General features: G+C 43.0%; 2 protein-coding genes across 6 annotated transcripts; one reads left to right on the top strand and one right to left on the bottom strand.

Annotated features, from left to right (window-relative positions):
* The first annotated feature begins 11,516 nt into the window (after window positions 1-11,516).
* On the top strand, window positions 11,517-18,802 carry LOC131885666 (uncharacterized). Of its 2 annotated transcripts, none has more exons than XM_059233776.1 (10): window positions 11,517-11,553; window positions 11,620-11,732; window positions 11,796-11,910; window positions 11,988-12,497; window positions 12,787-13,586; window positions 13,652-14,026; window positions 14,347-14,805; window positions 15,071-15,188; window positions 15,260-15,437; window positions 15,506-18,802. In XM_059233776.1, the coding sequence occupies exons 2-10, from the start codon at window positions 11,722-11,724 to the stop codon at window positions 16,033-16,035; spliced, it is 3,096 nt and encodes a 1,031-aa protein (XP_059089759.1). In that variant the 5' UTR covers window positions 11,517-11,553; window positions 11,620-11,721; the 3' UTR covers window positions 16,036-18,802. The 2 variants fall into 2 exon arrangements, with proteins under 2 accessions (XP_059089759.1, XP_059089758.1); XM_059233775.1 differs by having other exon boundaries at window positions 12,727-13,586.
* Window positions 18,782-24,740, bottom strand: LOC131885667 (uncharacterized). 4 transcript variants are annotated; one of them, XM_059233777.1, is made up of 9 exons: window positions 23,948-24,739; window positions 23,661-23,823; window positions 23,484-23,595; window positions 21,420-21,595; window positions 21,018-21,291; window positions 20,102-20,464; window positions 19,685-20,016; window positions 19,091-19,622; window positions 18,782-19,021 (listed from the first exon to the last, which is right to left on the bottom strand). In XM_059233777.1, exons 1-9 carry the CDS (start codon window positions 24,066-24,068, stop codon window positions 18,812-18,814), a joined length of 2,283 nt encoding a protein of 760 aa, XP_059089760.1. In that variant the 5' UTR covers window positions 24,069-24,739; the 3' UTR covers window positions 18,782-18,811. The 4 variants fall into 4 exon arrangements, with proteins under 4 accessions (XP_059089760.1, XP_059089761.1, XP_059089762.1 ...); XM_059233778.1 differs by having other exon boundaries at window positions 19,091-19,598; window positions 23,948-24,738; XM_059233779.1 differs by lacking the exon at window positions 20,102-20,464 and having other exon boundaries at window positions 23,948-24,740.
* Window positions 24,741-24,982: the final 242 nt, after the last annotated feature.

The raw sequence follows: 24,982 nt of genomic DNA, 5'->3' as shown, positions 1-24,982 counted from the left end.
ACAAACCTTGAACGAGGCAGAAATAAAATCCCTTGTAAGTGAGGCTACAATTGTGGTGAACTCTAATCTGATTACTTGGAAATCCAAGGCCGATGTATGCTCATTTGCACGGACCAATGCAACGAAATATCCTAATTTAGATTCAAGGAACTGTCAAGAGTGCCTAGCAAGTTCTTTAGCTTCATCTCTGGCTAAATTAAAGGCCTCAAAAGACCAAGAGAACCAGACAGTGACGTCTACCTCGAATCAAAATATTTATGTTCAACAAGTTAGAACTAACAAAGCAGCAGCCTCTACGATAAGTTCAACGGCAAATGAAACTTCCTCGTTCAACAATCCTGGCTCAAGGTTGTGCACATCTACTACCCAATTATATAGAACCCAAGTTTGTTCCACCATACTCTCATCATCGTCTTCACCATCATCAAGATCTATTGAACCCGTATTACTAGACTCCTCGAAACGTGGAAACAGCAATTGTGCCAACAATGCATCCAAGTATTTTACTGCTTTAAGTTATAAGCCGTCTTCCAAGAAAAAACAGAAATTTTTGGGACGTCCGATCACCCCTCAGTTTGAGATTAGCTCCAAGGCTAATAACAATTTGTCATCATCTATTGGTTACAAATCTACTGCTACATATCCGTTGAAAAAGTGGCCTTTAATCAATTCCAAAGAAAACGGGGTCACCTCCACTGACGACGTGCCCGGTGGGACGACGACGATCACGGTGACACCTCCTACTCCCCTTACCAAAGAGTCATTCATAGTACCTAATGGAATTTCCATCAATGGGGCATTCACATCAAGGACCAAGAGCTTAATTTCGTCCGTTGTGTCTACGGGCTCTAAGCCAATTGACAATTCAGGGCTGTTCTCCAGACCGGGAAACGAGTTTATCCTAGCTCAAGCCAAAAAGCGCTTTCAGTCCAAGATCTACAGGAGTCAAAGCTTGGGAAATCTGGTTCCAAACTCGAGCAAGAAGAATCCCAAAGATTTGAGACAGCAGAAAGAAGTCAGGGATACTGCCCCTCTTCCAAGTTCAATTGACGCAACATTGTTCACGTGCTCTAGTGTGTCAAAACCAAGGTCTCTTCTGAATTCAAAAGTACCTGTCATTGGTTTGAAATCACATCAATTGAATTTAGCGCCAACAACAAACATTGAGTGTAACATCCCTCTCAACAATAACATTCACAGAGGTAAGTACCAATTAATTCACTTTAACAAAAAGCAAGGGGTGTTGATCTTTTTGAACGTCGAAAATGGCATTCAATTTGCGGTGCAATGTGAACTGGATGGTCGTGGCCATACAAGATAAAGTTGCCTTTTCAGTCCTTATTCTCTTCTGATATATCTATTTTTGTCAGCAATTTTGATCTTAATGAACGTTAATTTATTTCTAACTGGAAAACATGTTTTCCTTCAATGCTTAGTTCCATGGATTCCATGACAATGGAGCCAATCAGCAATTATTAAGCTATTACATGCGCAAGCTATAACGGTTATTACTTTGCATGGCAAACGTGAGAATCACAATGGTCAGTCTGAAAATTAAACAACGTCCATTGTGAAAAGTAAATTCAAGGAAATGTAGAGATCACTTTTTCAGTTCCATTGTATCTTAAATTCATATAATGAGTATGTTTAGGGTGATTACAATAGCCTTATAGAATGCTCCTCGAGATGATCATTCAATGATTTTCCTACTTCAACTTGTGCCCCGTTAGAAGTAGAAGAGGAGGAATCCAAGACTTTCCTTTACCAACAAATGCAAGTGCTAAAAATGTCCTCAAAACTTGACACAGATCATCCGACCTGATTTAGTCGCAACATTTTGTTGGATCTTTGGTACTAGTGTTTTGAGGACAAAATTGTTGTTTTCTAATCTTGGGTCTCGCCACAAGCATTACTTTCTAATTGTAATTCAATTACTTTCACCTGCATTTCAATGAATATTTTTCTTCTCTTGAATAAATTACAAACCATTGGAAACTGTTTCAAAATGCCCTTAATGAAACATTCTTGTCATCTTTTGGTTATAGTCTGTCCTCAGGATCTTGGCAGAACTTTCATCTGTATTCCAAATGTCGATACCAATGATGTAATTCCATGTTAAATAAAACAAAGCTTACCCGCGTCATGGATGTGAAGGCAGGGCAGTAGTAACTTAAAGTGATTCGTTCCTTTTTTCGAAAAAGGAACTGTGATCCCATTACATTTTAATATGATGCAATTGTAACGACCCAAAACCCCCAAAATTACTCGTTACTAGAACTTTCCTTTGTTTGCGCTCCAGATTGGGATTTAATATTTCGTTTCTCTCTTGGCAAATAAGGAAACTTTAAGCTTTATGGCAATCTTGACAGAAATAGCCCTTATTGCTGTTTTCATATATCCTAAAGAAATAGTTGTACTTGCTTTTAACAACAATCAATGATGTGTTTGTGGTTTCAAATCTTGTTGTATTTGCACTACTTAATTGTTTATATCTCCTCATATAAATTCCGTTGAACTAAAAGACCTGACTCAAAGCGAAATTTTCCTTTGGCTGGACATAGATTTCTAGACGCTGGATGTCGGACGACCGACCACTCGGTTGGCTAAACAGTACAATAAACCGGTTTGTATTCAATTCCCAGGAGACCATCCATTGTACTGTTTTACCAGCCGAGTGGTCGGTCGTCCGACATCCAGTGTCTAGAAATCTACGGGCTGGAGTATGTTGCACCAAACCTCTCAACTCTCCCCATTTCAAATCCATGACTTTAAGCACAGGGTTCTAACACGGAAGTTTTATAAAACCCGAGAATTTCTAATACTGTTTTTCCATCATTACTTTTTTTGTCATGGTTGCAAATATTCGATGAGCCCAGGAAATGATCTCAGTTTTAGATTAGAAACATCTAGATAATATGTACTCCATAAAAAGTACTAATACTAATACTCGGTAAGTATCTCAAGAAACGTTAGATTTTGAAAAATACTTAAAATATTCAATCAAATTCTGTCGAAGATTTTATTTTCAAAAACTTTTTTAATTTTAAAAAGGACTCAAGCCCAGATCCATCAAAAAAATGTTCATTTTTCCTTGGAATTTCGCAATTTCGGGCTTAACTCTGCAGTAAAAGATATTTTGCCGGACTCGAATCCGGACTCGGCGAGTCCGGTAAAATGTCAAAGTATTAAAGGACTCGTACGAGTTTGACTTCTGCCGGACTCGCCCCAGCACTAGGTTTCGAAGACAGTTTCAAGTAACAGCGAAAAAAGAATAAAACCGAAGTCAGCAAATCAGTTTTCTAAAGTTTGATTTTTCAAAAAAAAGAGAATTCTTTTTGCAACCAAACCTAACTTATAACACCTTAACTTTGTCCGGATTTGAAATGCCCACCCTGAATTTATTTATTTTGACTTTTGAAATAAGCCTTTTGACTTCCAAGTTTCAAATTTCAAAAAGCCATGAGGCTTAAGGTTAATACCGGGTAAGGTTAGTACCGTTGAATTAGTTCAAATTTTGAAAAGAATTTATATTCCTATTGCGCATTTTCATTGACTCCATTGAGGAGTATGTCCTTGGCTCGGCCAAACGAACATGGCCAAGAATGGGAGCAATGCAGTGCTAAGCAAATGAACCACATATATCAAAGCTTATTAGTGAAACATGCTTTTAGGACTGTTTGAATCAAATTCAATGCAGCCATGTTGACAGTTCCTGTCAACATGTTACATTAATGAGCATTGATATTGCTTATTTGTTTAACATTGCGTTACTCTTTACTTACTTAGCCATGTTCATATCATGTTCGTAAGAAATACATTATTAGAAATTCTCGAGCTTATAAAACTTTGCTGTGGGTGCCTAAGTGATGGATGAATATGGGGAGAGTTGAGAAATTTGGTGCACCATGCTCTCAAAGCACAGGAAGATTTTGCTCTGAGTCAGGTCTTTTAGTCCGATGGAATTTTTTAAGGAGAATTAAACAACAGAGCAGGAAAAATGTAATAAGATTTGAAACCACAAACAAATTTGTTCTTTTAAAAAGCGAGTGCCATTTTCAACCCTGATCTTTTTTTTTTTCAGAATAGATGAAAATATCAAAAACATGGAAATTTCCTTTAAGATTTCGTAAAAGATTCAAATTTCCTCAGTTGCTAAGAGAGAAACGAAAAATTAGATGCCACTCTGGAGCATGAAAATTGGAGCGAGTAATGAGACCTTTTTTGCGTCGTTACAATTACAGCATTTTAAAATGTAATGGGATTTTTAAAAGATGGGAGCAAATTATTGTAATTTCGTTACTTTTTCGTAATTTTCGTTACTAATAACTCTATTTTGGAGGAAAAACCTAATATGTAAACTTTGATTTACGATAGTCATATTCAACGGCAATTTTTTGTGAGAGACGTAAAAATTTTTTTTATTTAAAAAGATATAACACTTGTCTGGCTTGCCACAAGCTAATCCAACGTGCCAATCGTATTGATCAGAACTAAGCAATCCTAACCTGGATTGTTGCTGTGTTCCTTAAAGTTTTCATGTTTTGCCTCCAATGAATCAGTTAATGATTTTTTTAAGTGTCAATCATAGCAGATGATTCCAAAGCAATGTCCTAATTTTTTGTTTTCAAGTCCCGTGACCCTTGTTTACACGTCAGGGAGGTGAAGCGTAATTCGGAATAGAAATATGCTGAATGACGTGGCACTGAATTTGCGGGTTGAACAAAACGCATTGCACAGGTACCTAGCCTTGTCTCGCTCTCCTTTTCTGATGTATTGAAGCCTACTCTCCAAGATCACTTGAATCTGATATTGAGAGAAAGCTTCACATAAGCATAAATAACTTAAAGTAATTTGCTAACAGTTTCTTCAGGTTGACCAGGTTGAGGGGAAGACCATTTGATTTCAGAAGTTTTAGGGGGGCAATTTCTAAACTAGCTCCCTTTTTGGCCCTGTTTCATGTCCAGAGGCTTTAATTTGGCAATCTAGCTTCTTGGACCTCAAACTGTAGAATAGTTTATCAAACAATCTCTGCGTCTGCGAGTTTTGCTAATGAATCTTTAGGTTTTTCGAGCTGATCTTTGGGTCACCCTGGCTTCTAGATAATCTCTCCCTACGGGACTTCTGACGGCCAAAGGAACTCTTGATTTGTGCCACTTGTTTCATTTCAAAACTATCAACTTTAACTTTTTTTCATGTGGAAGGTTGCCAAAAGGGACTCGGCAGCTTCGCAAATTCATGATTTTCCAAGGGTGACTAATTTTGCTTTTGGCCAATTCTTTAGTAAAGTCATGTTAGCTGAAACATTTTTTGTTGTATTAATCTTAGCCACTCAATTTTGTTTGATAAATGATCATAAAATGAAAGAAGCGACAATTTCTTTTGAAATCTAGCATGGGGGCAATTTCGAGTTTTTTGCATTTTTTTCTTACTGTACATAGGGGATTTGCCGATATTAGCTTAAGTTATGTACTGGTCTGAACATTTTTTTCTTTCGGCACAGATTATGAGGCAAAAAGGATTCTAATTGTGGTTGATTCTGAAATGGCTACAAAAATGTCGTATTGTGGTAACATTTTTGGACAAAATTATTGACTGGAAATCTGAAACTTTGACCTTGAAAATGACGACTTCCGTTCAGTTTGAATTTCTATCGCCTTTTCACTTTGACAGGGATTGCTTACTCCTTTGACTTTGCTTGCCCGCACTTTCAACCAATGACAGACCTTGCTTACATTTTGCTTGCATTTTGTGAAGTAAGGCTGCTGAATTCTAATTCAGTTTCACACATCTATCCAAAGGAGATGTTATGGTATCCGCCCCCTCCCCCCTTGAATTGGACGCCTAGCAGAAATAGGGTAAATATTAAAGAGGGGAGAAATCTATAGTCCTGACCCTCTAGTGACCTACGAGTACAAACCAGTATGTGATGATCAGTAGACAAGGGGCTTTTTTTACTCTGTCCTTTGATTTTCCCCTTATCTGTTTGACTTAATCCTCCAAGGTTGGGTAATTTTTGGCATATTATTTGGAAGCTATGGACAGAATAGAATCACAGAGTTGCTTCTTTTCCCTATTCCACAACAGCGCCCCTTTTTAGACATCATAGCTCACCCAAACATTTTGTTATAAATTGAAGCATGTAACTTCTTTCCTGCTTAACTTGTTGATTGGGTTGACGGAATATTTTTCATTTTTCTTCTTCCCTAGAAATGTCTAATTATTTACGTAGTTTTCTTGGTCAAACTTCTACTAATTCCCAAACTTTTCTTAAATTCATATTTGTAGAAAGATATCCAAAATGTTCCCAAAAACGGATTCTCTATCTTCAGTTGGTTCCTTCAGCCAAAATAATTGTAGATCAAAAACTTGGTTGCAATTAAATTGGTGCTTATATCAAGGTGGTCCACATAACCAAAATTGCTATAACAGGATTTCTCTTCTACAACGTTACAAATATGATTTGATAAGCCCCTATCTGTGAGATATGATGAGAAATCATAAATGAACATCTTTGACCACTTGGGAGAAAATGGCAAGAAATAGAAATCTTTTCACACATTCAAAACATCTTTCTCTAATTCTGGTACATTATTTCACTCCAATTTTATGTCTGATTGTATCCTTGACCAGGGACTCTAAAGAGGTGCTTTAGTGTCCTTGCCTTGACGTGCCGGAAATTGAGTTTTGCATTGATGAGCAAGATATTAATCAGTAATCATTGTAGATTCCAACAAAATATGTTGCTTGTATATCGAGCAGGAATTTTAGAGGGATGCACTTACCGGGTTTCTTTCCAATACGTCAGTTCAGGTTCTTTGTGCATCCAAACCGTCGAACTTTTGCAATTTCAGCTCTTTGTGAAAATGACATATTTTGTCGAATCCTGCAGTGATTAAGATATATCACTGGAGTCAGATAGGGCTTGTCAAGAGAACGCGTTCATGAGCAACTGACGTTATCCAATGGAGTAAGCTCACAGATGACATGCCCCGGCAAACCACACTGTGCATGCATTGAATTTTGACATTTATTCCATTTTGCATTCTTTTCTAAACAAATCGTGTTGTGGTATTGAGCCAATTTGATAGGGTCTTCACCGTCTAACACCAAACATGTTCCCTTTGTTGGGTTTGATAAAACAGCTCATTCAAAATTACTTGATAATTGAAAATTCAATGGCAGACAGTGCGATTTGACTGATGTTTGTCTTAGTTCTCCCTCCCGAAAATGCCCAAAATCAGGGTGTTTGACCACAGTTTTCCTCGAATTTCCTTCACTTGACATGCCCTATGGAGTTTGAATTTGCCACAGCCCTCAAGATGTCGAGAATGCGAGTTTCGTCAAAATCAATTTTGATTCTAATCGAAATTGTGTGTGTGACGGATTCTAATATCATTTTGATATAAATGGCTAGAAGTTCATTTGTTTGGCTACTACTTAGAGCCTGTGAACAATAATTTTGCTGCAATCAAACGAAAATACGTCAAGCATCACAGAAATCAAAGAATTGCATGAATTTTATTTCATTCTTGGCTTATCAATTTTATCAATATTAGTTAGTAAAGATACCGCCATAATTTTCTCTTGTTCTTGATCAATATAATCAGGTCGGGCATTTCAAGCACCGGCGGATATTTTGAACCACCTTCTAGTATTTTCTGCCATTACAGCCCAGAAAATGGCAGAATTCGCCAGAAATCTTGTCTCTGTCGATCTTATCTATTACTAACGTCATCAGAATTCATATTTAGGCAATTTTGGGCACAATGGCTGGTTTATTTAGGGGAGAGAGAATTTTGGCTTCTGTTGTCTGAAGTCCAGTTCTCACGCTGTCCGCCATGTAGCACGTGTGAGATGGGACGAACTTGACGAGGATGGATTTCTGATTCGTTTCTCTGCTTCCCCTCCCGTCGTCGACAGTTGGACTCGTCTTCATCTCAATCGCCCATCGGGCTGGCCCTTATCCATCGCCGACTGCCCCATTGAGTCTCCGTCCTCGGCCAGTCACTCATTTTCCACCGCTCGTGCGTGGTAGTGCACTCCTCAAAACCAGTTCCAAGCGGGATCCTTCAAGCCGGCAATGTGAAATCATCACATGGCCAAGACAGCCTAGTCTCACAATGGCTTTCGCTCTTTACTTTTGCCTGGAAGCAACATCCATTTTCGAGCCAGCAATAAGGCTACTATGCCTGGTTAACCCAACAGCGAGGGCCACCACTTCTTGTGGCGTGAGAATCCTGTGTGGAGAGATGATTTTATACGGAGGCAAGAGTCGACAAGCAAGCATTCCACGCGTGTTAGGATTAAATGACGAGGTTAGATCTAATAATGAGTGGAAGATGCCAAATGAATTGAAATCCCCGCCAATATTCTTATTAATAGCCATTAAGCGGGTTCCTGATTCCCATCTTCGTCACCCTAAGAGAAGCATTGCACCGGGGAGAGAAATGAAATTTAGGACTGCTGCCTGCTAGGTATGTCACGTTCTCTGGTAATGAGTGGGCTGCCCTAGCCTGAACTTGCAGACGTCTCATGGCTTAGGATTTGGGCGGGCGGCCGGGCGGGCGGGCTCAGTGAACACCCCTTTTAATGTGTGATGTTACTTGACTAAAGTTTGAGCCCCTATGCCTAGTTTGACCATATGAGCAGCCAATCGACCCAGCCTTTAGGCCAAGAATTGACGACGATTAACTCGAAGTGTGGTTAGGGTTTGATTTGAATCCTTAGTTTTGAATTTTTGTGGTAAATCAAGCTAGAATGATGCCAACATGAAATGATATAAAAGCTCATAATTGAAAATAAGTGAGTTCAGGCCAGTCATCGAATGAATGAAATTTGGCCAGCCTGACCCATGCCTTATGGCTCTTAAAACTGCGGGACTGGCCTCTTGGCTCCCGGGCCAGGTCTTGTTTGATGGCCAGTTGGCGACTACATGTATCATTGGGTCTAGTGCATGGATGGATCAGCTTAACCAGACTCGCCGCTAGGGGCTGGCCGGGCTAGGACCGGACCTTGGTCCAGTTCAAACTGCCGGTGGTAGACTTGGACTGGCTGTGCCGACTTATGATCCGGGTGGCGACAGCTACAAGGGCCAGCCAGGGCGGAAGCAGGGAGCAGGCATGGCCCATTGAACGTGGGACCATCGTCAAGTTGCGTCGGTCAGGCCTGGCCATTCCGACGCCCATTTAGCCTTTGAGCCAGAAGAGGCAGGCTTAGGCAGAAACAGCAGGCTGATGGGCCATTTTTGTGCTGGAAGGCCGGCTGGCTGGTGGTATGTGTAGCCCGCCTCGTGGTGAGGAAGGAGGTGAGCGAGTGAGTGAGTGAGCGAGCGAGCGACTGTGTGAGCAGCCACTCTGTGGTGAGTGTGAGGGTGTGTGCATGCGTGATGGGCTTGGAGGTGGATTTGGTGGTGATCGGGTGTGCGAGTGTATGCGTGAGTCAAGCAGGGAAAGAAGGAAGCAAGGAAGGAAGGAAGGAAGTAGTGTCCGAATTGCTGAATTCCACCCAGGCCCCCAAGATTGCCCTTGGATTCCGACCCGTTGGATCCTGGTGTCGTCCCACCAGGACCTTGAGTAACCCAGCTACAAACAGTGAGTCCACCCTCTGTGAGCCCGCACCGTTCCATCCCGCCCCCGTGGCCCGTCATCCGTTTCCCTCCTGACTCCTCCCTCTGCGGGGGCGGGCCGCCACTTTCCGCGTGTCATTGATCGCCTCTTTCTCTCCAGCCTACCGTCAGGCCTGGCCAGGCTAGGCCACTGATGCCTCTGGACCACCCACGCCACGTGTCCGCCCACCCTCTGTCCGGGATGGCGTCCCGGCTTAGTCTCGACCAGTGCGCTCTTTGACTGGCCCAAATAGCATCCATTGGTACGGGTCGGCGGGCAGTCCGAAGGGAGTGTGGGCGTGGTACTAACGGCGTGGGCTCTCTTGGCCCCGCTTGGGTCAGGGTCACGCTGTCAGTCACGGCAGTGGGCTGGGTCATCGAATAGGCCGCTTGATCCGGGATCTAAGATTTGAGGCCCGCTTATGGGTGGCCTCTAGCCCTAAACCAGTAAAGGGGGGGTGGGGGGCCTTTGGTCTCATTTGAGCCCTTTGGACTGGTGTCCCCGCTTAGATCCTTTGGCTGATCCGTGATCCGAGCTGGCGTGGATCTGACTTGTAGTCAAATTGAACTCTCCCTCCTCATTCTAGATTGGCCCGCCTCGTCCGTGGTCGCTTTGATCCCGTCCGGATATGCGCCAGCCGCGTCCAGTGTGCGTGCCGGCCCGTCCGATTCTGTGTCCGTTGTTTATTGTCTCGGCCAGATTCATAGTGCGGACTCTGTCCGGACCGCTAGCTTAACTGCAGCTGGTGGGCCCCCCGCCCTTCGAACCCGTGAGTGTGTGGGTGCTACTCTTGCTTGTGCGTCTCCATCCGCTGCGCCCATTGCCGCCCCACTTGCTCTGACCAGCTCGGCCTCGCCCCCTTCTCCTGGGTGTATCCGTGTGTGTGCTTCCCCATTAGCTCGGCCGATTTGTGGGGCTTCGACTCGACGGGCGCCTACCTTGGCGTTACTCTATGGCGGACGAACTCGTGCCCATCCGCCTCCACAACGCCCGTCTTCAATTGGCTCTGGACCCTCTCGTAGCTCTGGCCCGCCCGGTCCTGCCTTTGCCGCTCCAGGCTCATCAGTAATGCATCCCCAATCGCACACGGCGGTAGCCGAGAGTTACGGCCCCGCCAATCCCAATTTGTCTTCGCTTCCTACCATGGCGTACCCACCCATGGAATATTCAGCCATGAACGTGATGATGATGCCCATGTCGCACGCTCAACCCGACGGATCTGCCTCTTTAAATTCTTCAATGGCCGTGGGTGCGGCGCCTTTTGTTCCGCAATCTCAATACTTGTCTAATCCGGGCGGTCCACCTACCTCTGGACATTATGTGCAGACAGCGGGTGGTCCGAATGGCATGTACTCGACCTACGTACCAACCAATGGCCAGACCGGTGTTATGGCTCAGCCACAAGTTGTGCCACCCCAACACGGCGGTTACCATCCAGCGCCTGGCTATCCCAGTCTAACACCTGGCCAAACGCCCGCGCCGTTCGTGCCCGTCTCGAATTATGAGTCCATGGGCCCCATGATGCCTATGATGCCCATGCCTCCCCCGCACCACTTATCGCAACCACCGCAAAGCATGATATCCGGCTCTGCCGTATCTCAGGCCGTGCCTTACACCACCTCAACGGCTGTACCTCCACCGGCATCGCAGCCCTTGTCCCTTGACTCGATACAATCTTCACAAGAGACTCTCAAAGCTAATCTTCATTCAGTGGCCAACCATGCCAATGTCAATCTCCTAGATCCGACCACGTTAACCTTGGACGAGTTGAAAAAGAGACTACAAGTCCAATTGGAATATTACTTTAGTCGAGAAAATCTTGCACATGATACGTATCTCAAGTCGCAGATGGATGCAGATCAATTTGTTCCGATTTGGACGATAGCAAATTTCAACCAGGTTAAACGGCTAACCAATGACAAGGAGCTGGTGACGCAAGTCTTACGCGGTATGCTGAACTTGAATTTCCGCGAATAATAATGTACATTCTAGCTGTTTTCCTTTTCGTTTTCAGATAGTCCAAATGTGCAAGTGGACGACAGTGGCCAAAAGGTGCGCCCCAAGCATACTCGTTGCACTGTGATATTACGCGATATTCCGGAGGATACAAAATCACATGAAATCGAGGTAGAAAGAAGTATGAGACTTTTTTTTTTGTTAGAAATCTAATGTCGTGGTTTTTATTCGCAGAACTTGTTTCATCATGAAAAATGCCCAAAACAAAGCTTGGTATATCACGTTTCTAAGTGACACTGACGCTCAGATGGCGTATCAATTCCTGAGAGAGGAAATAAAAGAATTTAAAGTAAGAATATCTTTATCTTTAAAATATCCAATGACATCAGAATTCAAACACTACTAAAGAAAACATTAATTTCGCAGGGACAACCCATCGCAGCTTGCATCAAAGCAAAACCCATGAATCGTCTTCCCTCCGGATCAGGCACTTCTGGACAAGTATCACCTACTTCAAGTGCTGGAGTGACGATCACCTCTGGAATGTCTGTGCTGACCACTTCAAATGCCCAAATGACACAAGCTCCTCCGAATGTGATGAAGACTAGCTTTAGACCTAACACTGGACAGGCCCAACCCGCTCTCAATCAGGGTTCATCGGGTTCACCATTTCATCCACAAGGAACAATCAACTCGGGAATGCCCCCAAACATGAGCTCTGGAGCACCTGCATTGGCCCACCAGAACCCTCACACCCATCATCATCATCATCATCATCAACAGCAGCAGCAGCATAACTCCAATGCCATGGCCCAGACTGCTATGGTGACTGCAGTTGTTTCGACTCCCATGAGCCAAGCCAGTCCTTACTCAATGGCTAATTCGACAACAATGCAGCCGGCCCAAGCCAACTATAACGGTCAAATTCACATTTACGTAAGTCCGAAGGCCAAATTTTTTTTCATCTGTTCATTTTTATCAAGCAATGTTTTTGTTCTGTTTGCGGCATTTATTTCAAAAGCGATGCTGCTCTTCATTCGTTTTACACGAAATATAAATTATCGCTTTAGCATTGAAGCAACTGAACTTGTTGGAATCGCACATTTCAAGTTCAATTGTGGCGGCTGCAATGTAAAACTAAATCATTACACTTCTTTCATTGCAGACCTTGCCACAACAGCAACAACAACAGCAAGGATATTACACTCAACCTGGCCTTTTGCAGCCTTGGTACCCCCAGCCGACTCCTATCCCAGCCTTCAATTCACAGGGGACCCAAATGTTCCACGAAAATGGAAATATGTATGTGCCTCCTTATAAACCATTGGGTAGTCGGGGAAGCTACAAGTCGAGACGTGGTCGAGGAGGAACCTCTGCGGGAGATCGACAAGTCAATGATTTGCGTAACTCGTCTTATCAATCTTCTGGAAGCAATGGTGTTTTAGGAGGGACCTTCCATGGATATAATCAAGGCAGCCATTCCCAATCCAATTATTACGGTGGATACAACCCAAGTCCAAATAGTATCAGTAACACCCGTGGCCCAAGGTCATGGGACGGGGGAAATGCACCCAAAAAGAGTTACAGTGCCTACCCGAGCGTCAACAATGTTCATAGTGTGAGTGGCGTATCAGTTGGAGTTGCTGCTCCTCTAGTGGGAAGTGTTCTACCTGTCCAACAAGTGTCGGTCGCAGCCGTGGCCTCAACAACCATCCCAATCACTTCGATTCCTAGTCAATCTTCTCAGCCCTCCACAGTCTCAATAGACGCAACTCCTCTCGTTACTCACGTAGATACTGGGGCAAACAACACATCGTCAGTTGTCTCTTTGGCGGGTAGTGGACACCCGAGCGTGGTCGCAATAACCACAGTTTCGAGCCAATCAAGCCATGTGAAGCACTATAACACTGATCAGCCCCAATCACACCCCTATGCTTCGCATAATTCACACAATGCTAATAACACCTACTATTCTTCGAGGTCTTCCATGGATTCCACATCAAGCCGAGATGGAGCCCCGTCGAGGTAAGCTATAAGTGCTTCCGGAGGTTTGTGTTTCTTAATAATGATTTTTGCAATGTTTGGCGTAGACGTGGAAAAATCCGTGGTGGTGCTCGAGGTGGAGGACGAAGTGGAACTGATGACCCCAATGCTGGCCGTTCTGTGTCATCAAACAGTGGATATGGAGGCGGAGCGCCCCGAGGACATTCCCGTTATCAAGGTGGTCCAAATGGTGCCGGTTCGGCTAGTCAGGGAGGCTCGATGACAGTTCCGGATGCCACCAACGTAGCTGGGCAAGTTCCTGTGCCAAGACCACCTCCACCTGAGTTCGAAATGAAAGACAACGACTTTCCGGGTTTGCCACCTGGCAAGAAGATGAACGACGTGATAAATGATTCAACCGGTCCTAATGAGCATGGTGCTAACCCGACTCCTGTGAATGTTTTGGCCACTGCTAGTTTGCCGTAAGTTTTCATTTTACGATCTACAGTTGATTTTCGTTGAACTAATGACTTAATAGGGTACGTACCTTAAGAGTTCTTGCGAGTTTATTATGGTGCAATGATTCGTTTATATTTTGTGATAATATTTGATATTATATATATTTATGCGCTTTTTTAGCTACCCATATGATATAAAAGGGTTGATTGATGATGCGGAAAAAAAGCTTAGTTCTAATCTCACTTTTGTTGTTTATTTTTGAAAGGATAACAAATTCGTCAACTTATTTTTGTATTTATGAATCAGTGATAGGTATCATTTTGATGTTTCTCGGTTTGATTAGGTTTCTTGACGTGGTAAAGGGAACTGCTAAAATGAAATCCTCAATCAGTCGTAAGGATTCAGAGACTTCACATGGAGAGTCATCGGACCCTGTAGGGTTAGACGATCAAGATCACGGAGGCAAGATAGCCAATGACTCCAGTGGACTAACTGCTTCGTCGTCCAAGACTATTTCGAGTCCTAGTCAAGGTGGAGAGATGGCACCTTCCAAAAGTGCAGTTCCAATTGCAAAAGACAGTGTTGACTTGGCTCAGGTTGTCGCGTCCACGAGCCTCACTTCCTCTGGTGTGACCTTGGCCTCGGCGAGACCTTCGACAACTTCCCTTAGCACCACCATTGCCATCACAGCTACTGCTGCTGCTGTCTCCACTATCCCCTCTACTCCCTCCACGAGTGCTTCAAACAGTGGTGGTGTCAATGATGGCCGATATCAAAAGTCCAAGATCTCGCACGCATTCAAGTAAGTTTTTGGTAAAGATTTCATTTCGAGACAAACAAAAAATCATTTGCCGAGACCGTGGATGCTTGGCCTAGAAGTTTGTAGTTGAATTATCAATTGCCGTTATGACCAAAATATCCCGCCATTGTTTAATCATATTAAATATTTCCTTTGAAAAAAGTTTGAATATCTTTAAAAATGCACCCCCCAAAAAAAAAAAAAACATTTCCAGTTAAATGCGCTCTTCAGATTTGAAGTGTAACAAATGCTTTTGGTTTCCACATAGAAACTCTAACGAGTCTGGAACTATCAATGATCAAAAGGATGCAGTAGTCAACGGAGATATCGGTGGATACCCGTCTCAGGTTAACACGAATCAAACCTCTGGAGAGAATAGTAATGAGGTAAGATTTTCTGAAATTACATGCATGCATAAGCCGAACAGATTTCAAACGTGATTGAGTCGGTGATTTAGGATTCAAAGCAGAAAACCTATGCTCAAATCATCTCACAACAAAAGAGGGAAGAGCGTGAGGCTGCTGAAAGAGCAGGTACTTCGCCAAATTTGACGACGTCTACATCTCCCTTGGGTGCTGCAGACTTTTCCTCCAGGGGGACCAAAAAACCCTCTAAAGAAGAGGGCAAACGTCAAGGTGAGTACCCAACTTAATAGACACAAGACATTGTGACCCAACTCTCGGAAATTTTGGTTATATTCTAGCCGGTGGTGCGGCGAAAGATCAGAGTGGCCCGAAACAAATTGAAACCATCAACAACCCTGCTGTGACCAATAACGTGAGTGGACGTCACCAGTCGTCATCTTCATCATCAACAACAACTTCAACGTCGCCGTCCACTCCGTCTGTGAATATTAGTGATATGACCATAGTTGCACCAACAACAGCCACTCAGAACGCCAAAATCGCCTCCTCTGCCAAGAGTATTGCAGCAGTTTCATTATCAAGTGCCTCCAGAGGAAACTCTGGCCAAAGCGAGAGCAAAAGCTCAAGTGGTGTTTCTGTCGCAGTTGGAGGGGGTGATGACGCCAACTTGTCTACCAGCTCGAGCACCTCCGGCGGAGCGAGTGAAAAAGGACCACAACCACTACCAGCTCACCAGAATCAAAGACCATTGACCAATATGAACTTAGGGGGCAAAGGCAACAAGGTCATTCCGGCTGTGAACACTTCCAATGCCCCTCCCACTATGCCCGTGACTGCAAGCAATTCAACGGGAGGTGGAGGCAAATGAGAGGAAGAGGCAACCTCAACTCAAGTGTCTCAAATTTTTGTCTCCAAAACAATTCTTCACTTCTTTGACCACCCCAAAAACATCTGTTCAGACACACTTTGAGAACCTTAAATGATGAATCGGTTGAGAAAATGCTCCTCATCCATCGTTTCTCAAATCAGTGAATCAAATGGCATTGAGAGTGGTCGCCTCATCCTTTCAATGTGAAGAGTTATTTCTATTGCCACGCCTTGGGATTGATTCCGATAATTTTGATCATCGAATGTGATTTGTCCTCTAAGGAAGTTCGGCATTGACTGCAGGACCAATTTATGTTACGCTTTGTGTGCCTTGGATCGTCGATGTTCGGATCGGAAGATGAGACAGAAACAAGCAAGGTTGCGAGGAAGCATTTGAAATGCCCATTACGGTTTACGGTCCCAGTTTTCCGTTTCTGCTAAGCGAAAAAAATCTTGACAGTCTGGTGTCGATCCAATATCTCCGAGTGTGTTTCAATTTAGCACGGTCCCAACATTTTTTGGGGAGCCAAAAAGCATCGCTTGGGGACAAGGCTGTCTCCAAAGTCCTCAAAATGACTCTTGTGAATGGTGACAGTGGCCGTCTATTGCTAGAACTACAAACTCGGATTTGCTCGACTGTCTCGATCTTGAGGCATATTTTAGCGAACAAGCCATTCTTCGTCGAACGCCCGTCACTCCCTTTAGAACAATACCATGCCAAAAATTCACACCTCGCGTTGGCCAAGCGATTCGTGGTTCGAGCCCTTCCTAATGTTGTTTTTGCTATACATAAAACCAATGGCTATGTATACCGCGAAGCATGATGCTCAATGATCTTTCGTAGACCCTACTACCGAACTGGCCGCTGGGTTGCTTCTACATGTTCACGTTCAGTCAGTGGTACAATTGTGAGAGAATGAGTCGGTGGATGGGATTCCGAAGTGTGACGTCATCTCTTCATTTGCTGCGGCACTCAGTCAATGGTCATTGCTGTCAATGTGTCTAAATCTCGCTGAGCAAACGTGTAGGAGGCACATATGATCCTCTTCTCCCTTGAGAGTTTGGCTTTTCTTCAATCAAACTCGTCTTCGTGCGTTGAGAGTGCCCTTCAATTCTGAGAAGAGAATGGGATTTGCAATATTTTTCTTTTGATCCAAGTTTTTGTGCACTTTTAAGTGGAAAAAAAGTTTTCCTTTATGCAGGTTTTGGAGAACGACATCATTAGCCGCCTCTTTGGTCCTATTTAAGCCTTGTCAGATTGTTATTATTATTTCTCGTTTCGTCCCCCTCCCTCTCCTCTTCCTAAACGGGCCCTTCTCTCTCGATCCCTCTCTCCTCTATCTAAGCTTCTATGGAGCTCTAAAGAGTGAAGCTTGAAAGATCATCCTCGAAAGGAAATCACAACTCGCAGTAATATCATCACCATTGGCTGGCAGGCAGTACAGTACCAACGACACACCCTCTCAGCTCTAAAGGAGCTTTATTCATGCTGTGACGAAATTGAGAACGATTCTTTCTGTCCTTCATTCATTACCGAAATGATTGTGCGCCAATACACTGCTTATGTGTTCGAGTATCGAAAGTGACCGCACATGATCGCACTTAGATTGTCCCAACCAGAGTGCTTCTCATATTATTACCATTATTACTACAATTGTCACTACTACTCTTGCTACTACTACTACTACAAGAGCAACAACAACAACTACTACTATTACTACTACCACCCCATCACACCACCAATATCCCCCCGAATCCCATTACCTATCGATCAACCCTTCCTTCCATCCTCTGATGAGTTATGTCTTAACCTCCACACCTCTGGCTCCAAACTTCATACCCTCATGAGCTCGTAAAGATGTAATCCCAATTCTGTTTTGTATAAATCTTTCCATTTCCATAGTCCAATTCCGTTTGACAAACCAGGTGCACCCAATTTTCACATTCAAAAAGCAATCTGACCTTCCCCGCCCCTCCCCTTTCCGGTACAGTCCTTGTATAGCAAATGGACAAGAACACGTTAAGAATGATCCCATCCCCACTGATGCCATCCTCACTAATGCCATCCCCCAAACCGCTATTGTTGATTCTCACGTTTCTTTTATTATAACCTTTGATTTGACGTTGTCTTTTTTGTTGCCTCATTTTTCTCATTTCCCGTCGTTCTCTTGACCGCAATGACATCTTGGCCCTTGAATGTGCGAGTTTTCCTCAACAGACGAACCCGTGTCGATTGGAATCACTCGACATTCTCGAGTACCACCCACCCACCCCTATACCCTCTTTCCCTCGCCCGCCTCTTTATCATCAAGAAACCCCCATCGAAGCGGGTTTGCGATGGACTAAATGGCATTTTCATTCTCTGAAATTCCAAGGCCAATTCGACGATGAAATAAAACCTGCAAAGCCATGGCGAAGCTGCAAGGTTGAGAGCGGGTTGAAAAAGAATAGAATTTCCCCCTCAATGCAAGGGTGAAATGGCGTTAGCATTCAAAACATATGGAAAGACAAAAGGTCAGAATGCAAGGACAAGGAGATCGAAAATCATGACGAAGATGTTCAATGCCCGACTGACATCGAATTGAAAATGTAATCAGAAACGCGTGTCTCCCCTCCCCCTCATTGACTAAGAGTCCCCAAAATTGAAAGACGGAATACGAAGGTGATTACGACGATTAAAAACCAGGAAGAAGAAGCAAAATAAAAATCATACTACACGACGATTATCAATCAGGTTTAGGCAAATAAATATTGAGCGGTGTTTTTAACCTTTGGCTTTATTCGTCGAGCGCGCACAGTTTAGTTATGATCTCCGGTCCATGTTCCAATGCCCCTTTTCCCATCATACAATGGTCAATTTGACCCTCTTTGAGGACGAAAAGCGCGGGTAATGTGGAAAATTGAAAGGAGGCCGAGACCTTCGGACACTCGTCCACATCCGCTTGAATGAAAACACTATGCTTCACTTGGCACCTGGATGGTAATTCCTGCAAAAAAAAATAATCTTGCCATGTGAAAGTGATGGCTGGTACTCTTCGGGCATGGATCATGTGTACCTTGAGCGCTTCTTGCAAATTCCGACAATTTGGACACCATTTGGCTTCAAAATCCAAGATCACACGGTCTGACTGCGCGGCGCAGTCTTCCAGCATTGCAGTCAACTCCGTATCATTATTGGCTTGGATCCACTGATTACGAGTCGTCCTTGAAGCCAACGAGGAGTTCAGGTTCGAATCTGAATTTGAAACGGCCGACGTTTTCCGGCTCTCTCCATCGTGACTTAAAATGGTGAATGCTTCAGAGCCCAAAGCCCGACCCGAGAGGACGAATTTTAATGTGATTTTGTAGTCTGTGTCCATTCGAAGTCCCACAAACGCGTGTTTGAATGACCTCGAGGCCGTTGTCCGCTGTTCTGTCTGATTTCTGGCCATGCTCGATTTGTACAAATGAGTGGCGAGTAAGTTCCGGCCGTTGGCGTGAGTCCCACTCACAATGGCCTCCGTAGCATTGTTATTGACAGAATAGCCGGAGAAAACGCTGTCTTTGGAACTCGATTTATCCAGCCTTGAAGGAGGAGATCCAATAGGTCTATTTAAATTCAATGAATTTACGTCTCACATGTACAACATTCCATGTCTTCGGAGTCTCACTTGGGAATTTGCTTGACCTCCTCGGATTCTCTCTCCAAAGTGGTTAAGGCACTGGCCAAAGATGACGTGGTTTTCCCGTCCCAATCGGTAGAGACCACTAATGGATTAAAGATACATTCTCCATCGTCGGCGCAGGCTGGTACCATGGTCACATTGTCCCCTTGCTTGTGCCAGTCAATGGGCGGGTTAATCTCCAAAACATACATCAGATGCTCCGTGGGAACATTTTCACCGATGAATGAGGCGGCATGAGGTTCGTTCCATGAGATTGTGGCATCTTTCCGCTTCCCGCTTACCTCTGAGGAGTGGGAACCCATTTTGCAATCCCGAACCTACAACAGAGGCCAAGGCGTTAAAGTTTCAAACCATAATCGTAATCTCATTGTCGGTACTTTCCAAAAGATCGTCGTATTTCACCTTGAACTGGCTTTTGAAATTGGCATCAAATGCGCTTAAAACGAGTATGGCCGCCCAAATGCCTTCCTTGGCAGCCAAAAGGTTCATGAGCATTTGTAAGTCTGGTGATCCGAAATACGTATTCATAAACGAACTTTCGGCACCTTCTTTAGTCGCCACGAAACCAAGGATCAACCGGTCTAGTTTTGTTTTGGGAACCAAGATCGATCCTTGAGTGTTGGTGCTGCAGAAGAATCGGTAGTGCCAAAACACGTTGAAAATACCGTCCAACAGAATCAGCGCCACCACAATGTTGCACAAGTCGAATAAAACGATGTTCATGCCGTTGGATGTGATCGAGCAGGCATGCATGTAGTCGAATTGCTGGGGAAGGAAACAGCAGCATCAAGTTACCTTATTCATGGCCGTACTTTTCCACATCGGTTAGAATTAGAGCCCTCTAGTTAGAGTGAACAAAAAAAGCTAGTAGATTTGATTGCCCTTTTTAATAGAATCAACGTTGTTATCAAAGGCGAGAAACATTTTTGCTTCATATTTATATCCAACGCGGTATTCAATTTCCGATTGAACATTTGGGTTATGGATTAACAGTCTGTCCTTTATCAGAGCACAAAATAAGTTATTAGCTTTTGTTGGCGAAAGATTGCCAGAAAAGGGCTTTTTCATTCTGTGTAGAGTTATGCACTGAGCTTTGAAAGGACAGGCAAAATTTTAGACCCGCCTGTACGATTGAACGTGAGTCAAGTCTCATTTCGTACAGAGCGTATTAGTGTGCAAAGAATCAGAAATGCTTGTTCATGACCTCTAAACATCCCTTCATATTCTATTGGCCCATGGTAGAATATACGTACAATTCGTACGTGGAGTACTGTATGAGTTGTTACAAATAAGGCACCTTGTACTAGCGAGCACCTACCTCACAATTGAAGTCAGTTTTGAAGCTCTCTCTAAGCGAATGGCACATGCCCATGATGCTCCAGATGAGAACGGACAGACACACGAGCACTTTGATGGTCGTTTGAACGATATAGCTCCCACACAAGAAAGATGAATTCATGAAGTCGTAAATGATCTGTTGGCACTTTTGGCGTTGCTCAAGTGAGTTCATTGCTTTCGAGCCACCCTCCTCAATAATGTCCTTGACCAGTAGCTCATAGAACTTTTCAATGCGCCGACCTGTCCATAGGTACCTATTTAAAAGGAGCATGTTGTCCACGATAATGATGGACCGCTTATAATCAATTTGTTCATGCGCCCAGCACGAGAATGGCTCGAATCTTTAAGCCATATGTTGTGATTACAAGCTAAATGTTCTTACCTGGTACAGAGCCTCTCCAGAATGACCAAGAAAAGTGCTAAAGTTAACACCAAGTATGGAAAATACAAAGCCAAAGCGTCCAACTGATTCACACAGGCATAGTAAAGATGGAAGGGAAAGGCTCGGGGATTCATTTTCAATAAACAATTATTGAAGTTGGTGGTGTGTTCTTTGGCCTAAAGTAAAAAAGAAAGTCCTTGAGGAAGAAAGTGCTAGATAAAATGAGCGACTTGAAATGAATGAGAATGAACTGGATTTGCTATAGGGATTTTGCCAAGGTGTGATGTTTTGTAAATTAACTCATTCTTTCTAAAGTAAATCTGAATGGAAGTTTTCAAAGGTGTATGTATGCATGCTTGAGTAATAAGTCGACAACGAGAGTCTGTTACGACTTGCTAGTTTCAAAATAAGCAATCTGACGACTTTTCTTTTATGCTTAATCATTGTATTTTTAAGTCTTAGAAGACTTCTTCCAGTGAAAAATCGATTCAAACTTCGATTGAGCCTTTGCACTTTGATTACTTTGGCAATCATCCCATTTAAATTGTAAAACCACATATTGGTGCCTATGAAGATGATGTGGATGTGCAAGTGGGGATGTGCACATGTGCTTTATTCATAGAGGGATTAAAGAAGGGTAGTGAAATCCAAGAACTTCAGCTACCTGCTTATCAAGTTAACAGAAACAGTCTTGACACTACTAGGTTTCTTCAACCATCCTTAACACCATCGGAACCTTCTGAAACGCTCTGCTGAACCGGCCATTTTACCCTGAAAGAAGGGCCTAACGACAATCGAACATCTGATAGGGAGCAGATTCTCATGTCACGATGTGTTACAAAAAAAAGATGAATTAGTAAAAGAAGGAAAAGAACTAGCTTACCATACCCATGGTATTGTTGCCAAGTTACCTATTTGTATTATTTTTCGGTAATCATTGAATTCAAAGATTGAACAGAGTTGTTTGTATGGATGAACCTTTCAAACTCGACGTTTGAAAATCAGACACTGATGAGTAGGGCCGGCCAAAACTTGCATCCTGCATATTGTGCAAATTTTGCAAGAAACTGGTTAAGGAAATTGCTCATCCTCCTGTGGAAAAAGTTATTCCCTGCTTTCAAAAATATTTTTTTTTGTGATAATTTGGCCCTCAAAAAGAATTTTCTTTCCAAGCCCTACTGACCAGAGTACCATGGACAAGGCAAAAACGTGCTACATAGGGAGAGCACCTTCAAATCCAGGCGCTGGAAGATATTATGATATAATTTTCCTTTTCATCTTCATGTTGTCTGATATGAAAGGCAAAAATAGCCCTTACAGACCCCCAGAACGAGATGACGTCTATGTTTTGGAAAGTGTATTTGCAAATTTTTGTGCAAATTTGGTTGATCTTTTATGTAAATTTGGTGTCAATAAATACCATATTTATCTGCAAGTTTTGGCCGGCCCTACTGATGAGTAAGTAGAATTAATTTGCAGACTTTTTTTTGGAAGAAAGTGGACAGTAATCAATTCCTAGGAAGCTGTGGTGTGCATTGTTGGGTCTGGCATATCCGAATCAAACACCAGAAATTTTGTCCACTAAAAAGGGTCAAATTGATCTATCTGTAGGCCTCTTTTTCCACTATGGCCAATTTTCGTGCGCTTTCCAAATTGGGTCTTATTATTATTCCAATAGGCATAGAATGAATGTCCCGAAGTTCAAATCTTGACGTCCGGGTGTGTAATACTTCACCTAACGGTTTTGAAACACTTAGAAGCCCAAAACCCATGATTGAAACAACCTTGATCTTCTTAAACAGCTTTCAGAAGCGAAAGTTTTAAGAACGAATTCAAATGTCTCTGCTTTACCTCTCATATACCATATTTACGTACGTAGCAATGGCACATCACAAATAACATAGAAAAGCTTTAAGATCATAGCTTTAAAGTTCAAAAGATTTAACACATTTCAGACACACTTTAATGTAAGAGCAAACATCGCAAGTACACGTGAGATCCAAAGACTGATTTGAATCCTGATTCTACTACAAAGCCCAACAATCAAAGAAGGGTATTTCCTACCTTAGCCGCTTTCCACATTTCTGACATAAATGCAATGTTTCGAATGGTTTGATATTCAAAAACACTGTCCTCTTGAGTGGCAATAATGCCAAAGGTTTCGTTTAAAACATTTCTGGAACGAGCGGATGTGATTCGTGGTTGTGATCTGAAATGTTGTCAAATGACCTGAACACTAACCGCTGTTTGGTTGTGCAATATCGCTTTTCGATGACAATTTGGCTCAACTCCTCGTTCATTCGACAAATCTTCATGGGTAAGACATAATTTCTCGGGTGAGCAGGATGATACGAGCAGTTGCCTTGAACACTGATCATACAGTTGATCGGAAGAGCAATCAGGCCTAAAATATGGATCAAGCTCTATCGTAGTACATAGACGTGCTCCAGGTTCCAAAAAACCATCCATCTACTTTCTTTCGATCTACATACACATACATATCTGTCTTGGCAAAGTGGTTGACTCACCCAAAACCACCAATGAGTAGACCAAATAATGATGAACCGTAATCCACCACGGGCTAAACACCTTTTCCCAATCCTTGCTCCCCAACAATGTGTTGGTGAGGATGTCTCTGCCGATGTCCATGATTCAGATTTTCCCCGTCCGTTCGAGACCTGGCCAGATCCTGAACTGAATTTGAAACCTCGTCTTGGTTGAGAACATGGAATGTAGGGACTGTTCACAAATATCGTGCGCTTCTTTCACGTCGACGTTTGTACTCTAGGCCAGGCCAGATGGCAAGTGAGAATAGACCAAAGTTATATGCACACACTCGAGTGGAGTGGCTAGAGTTGCTGGGCTGTTTGGTTGGTTGATTTGTGATTCAAAATCCACTTTTTATGCCAATCTACGGGGAACCTCTTCTGACATACGTACGTGTACGTGCTAAACATGCGTGCGTGGAGTAGAAAAGATGGCAGATTCTTTTTCATTAGAGAGACCAAAAACCCTAATGCAACTCTTCCGCTCATGTATCCTCAATTGTGTGGATAGAAAAGTAAAAAAAATAGCCAGGCTGTCTTAGGTTTTCAAAGAGCATGGATACTAGGAGTGTAACTCAAACGTTGGCGTACTAAAAAGGAAAAAAAAATGCCAGACAACAATTAGATGAAAACGTGAAAAAATAAAGAGAATGTTTCCTCGATTTCAAAGGCTCAATCGTATGTGGCAATGGATGAATCAACAATTGCAACAATTGCAACGTTAGTTCGATCAATTGCACTTGATAAAAGGCGATGTAGCAGTGTTACGAACATGATCTCATTACAGATACACAGATGATAGCTTAGATATTGGCAAAGCTACAAAGAATGATTGAATATTTTCAAATGGAAACTGAATATGGTTGTGATCTTAAGTTACTTTTAGAGTATAGAAATCGATCAATTTCGTATATGGTTGATGTTTATTGTCAGTACCACTGAATGACATAAACAATAATGGTAGAAAAACATCACAAGAATGGGGAAAGAAAAATGAGACGTGAGCTCCCGGGGGAT

This window comes from Tigriopus californicus, chromosome 8 (genome assembly GCF_007210705.1).
Source record: "Tigriopus californicus strain San Diego chromosome 8, Tcal_SD_v2.1, whole genome shotgun sequence".
NCBI classification, from domain to species: domain Eukaryota; kingdom Metazoa; phylum Arthropoda; class Copepoda; order Harpacticoida; family Harpacticidae; genus Tigriopus; species Tigriopus californicus.
Note: the sequence above shows the minus strand (reverse complement) of the source record. Positions and strands in the feature narration are given on the sequence as shown.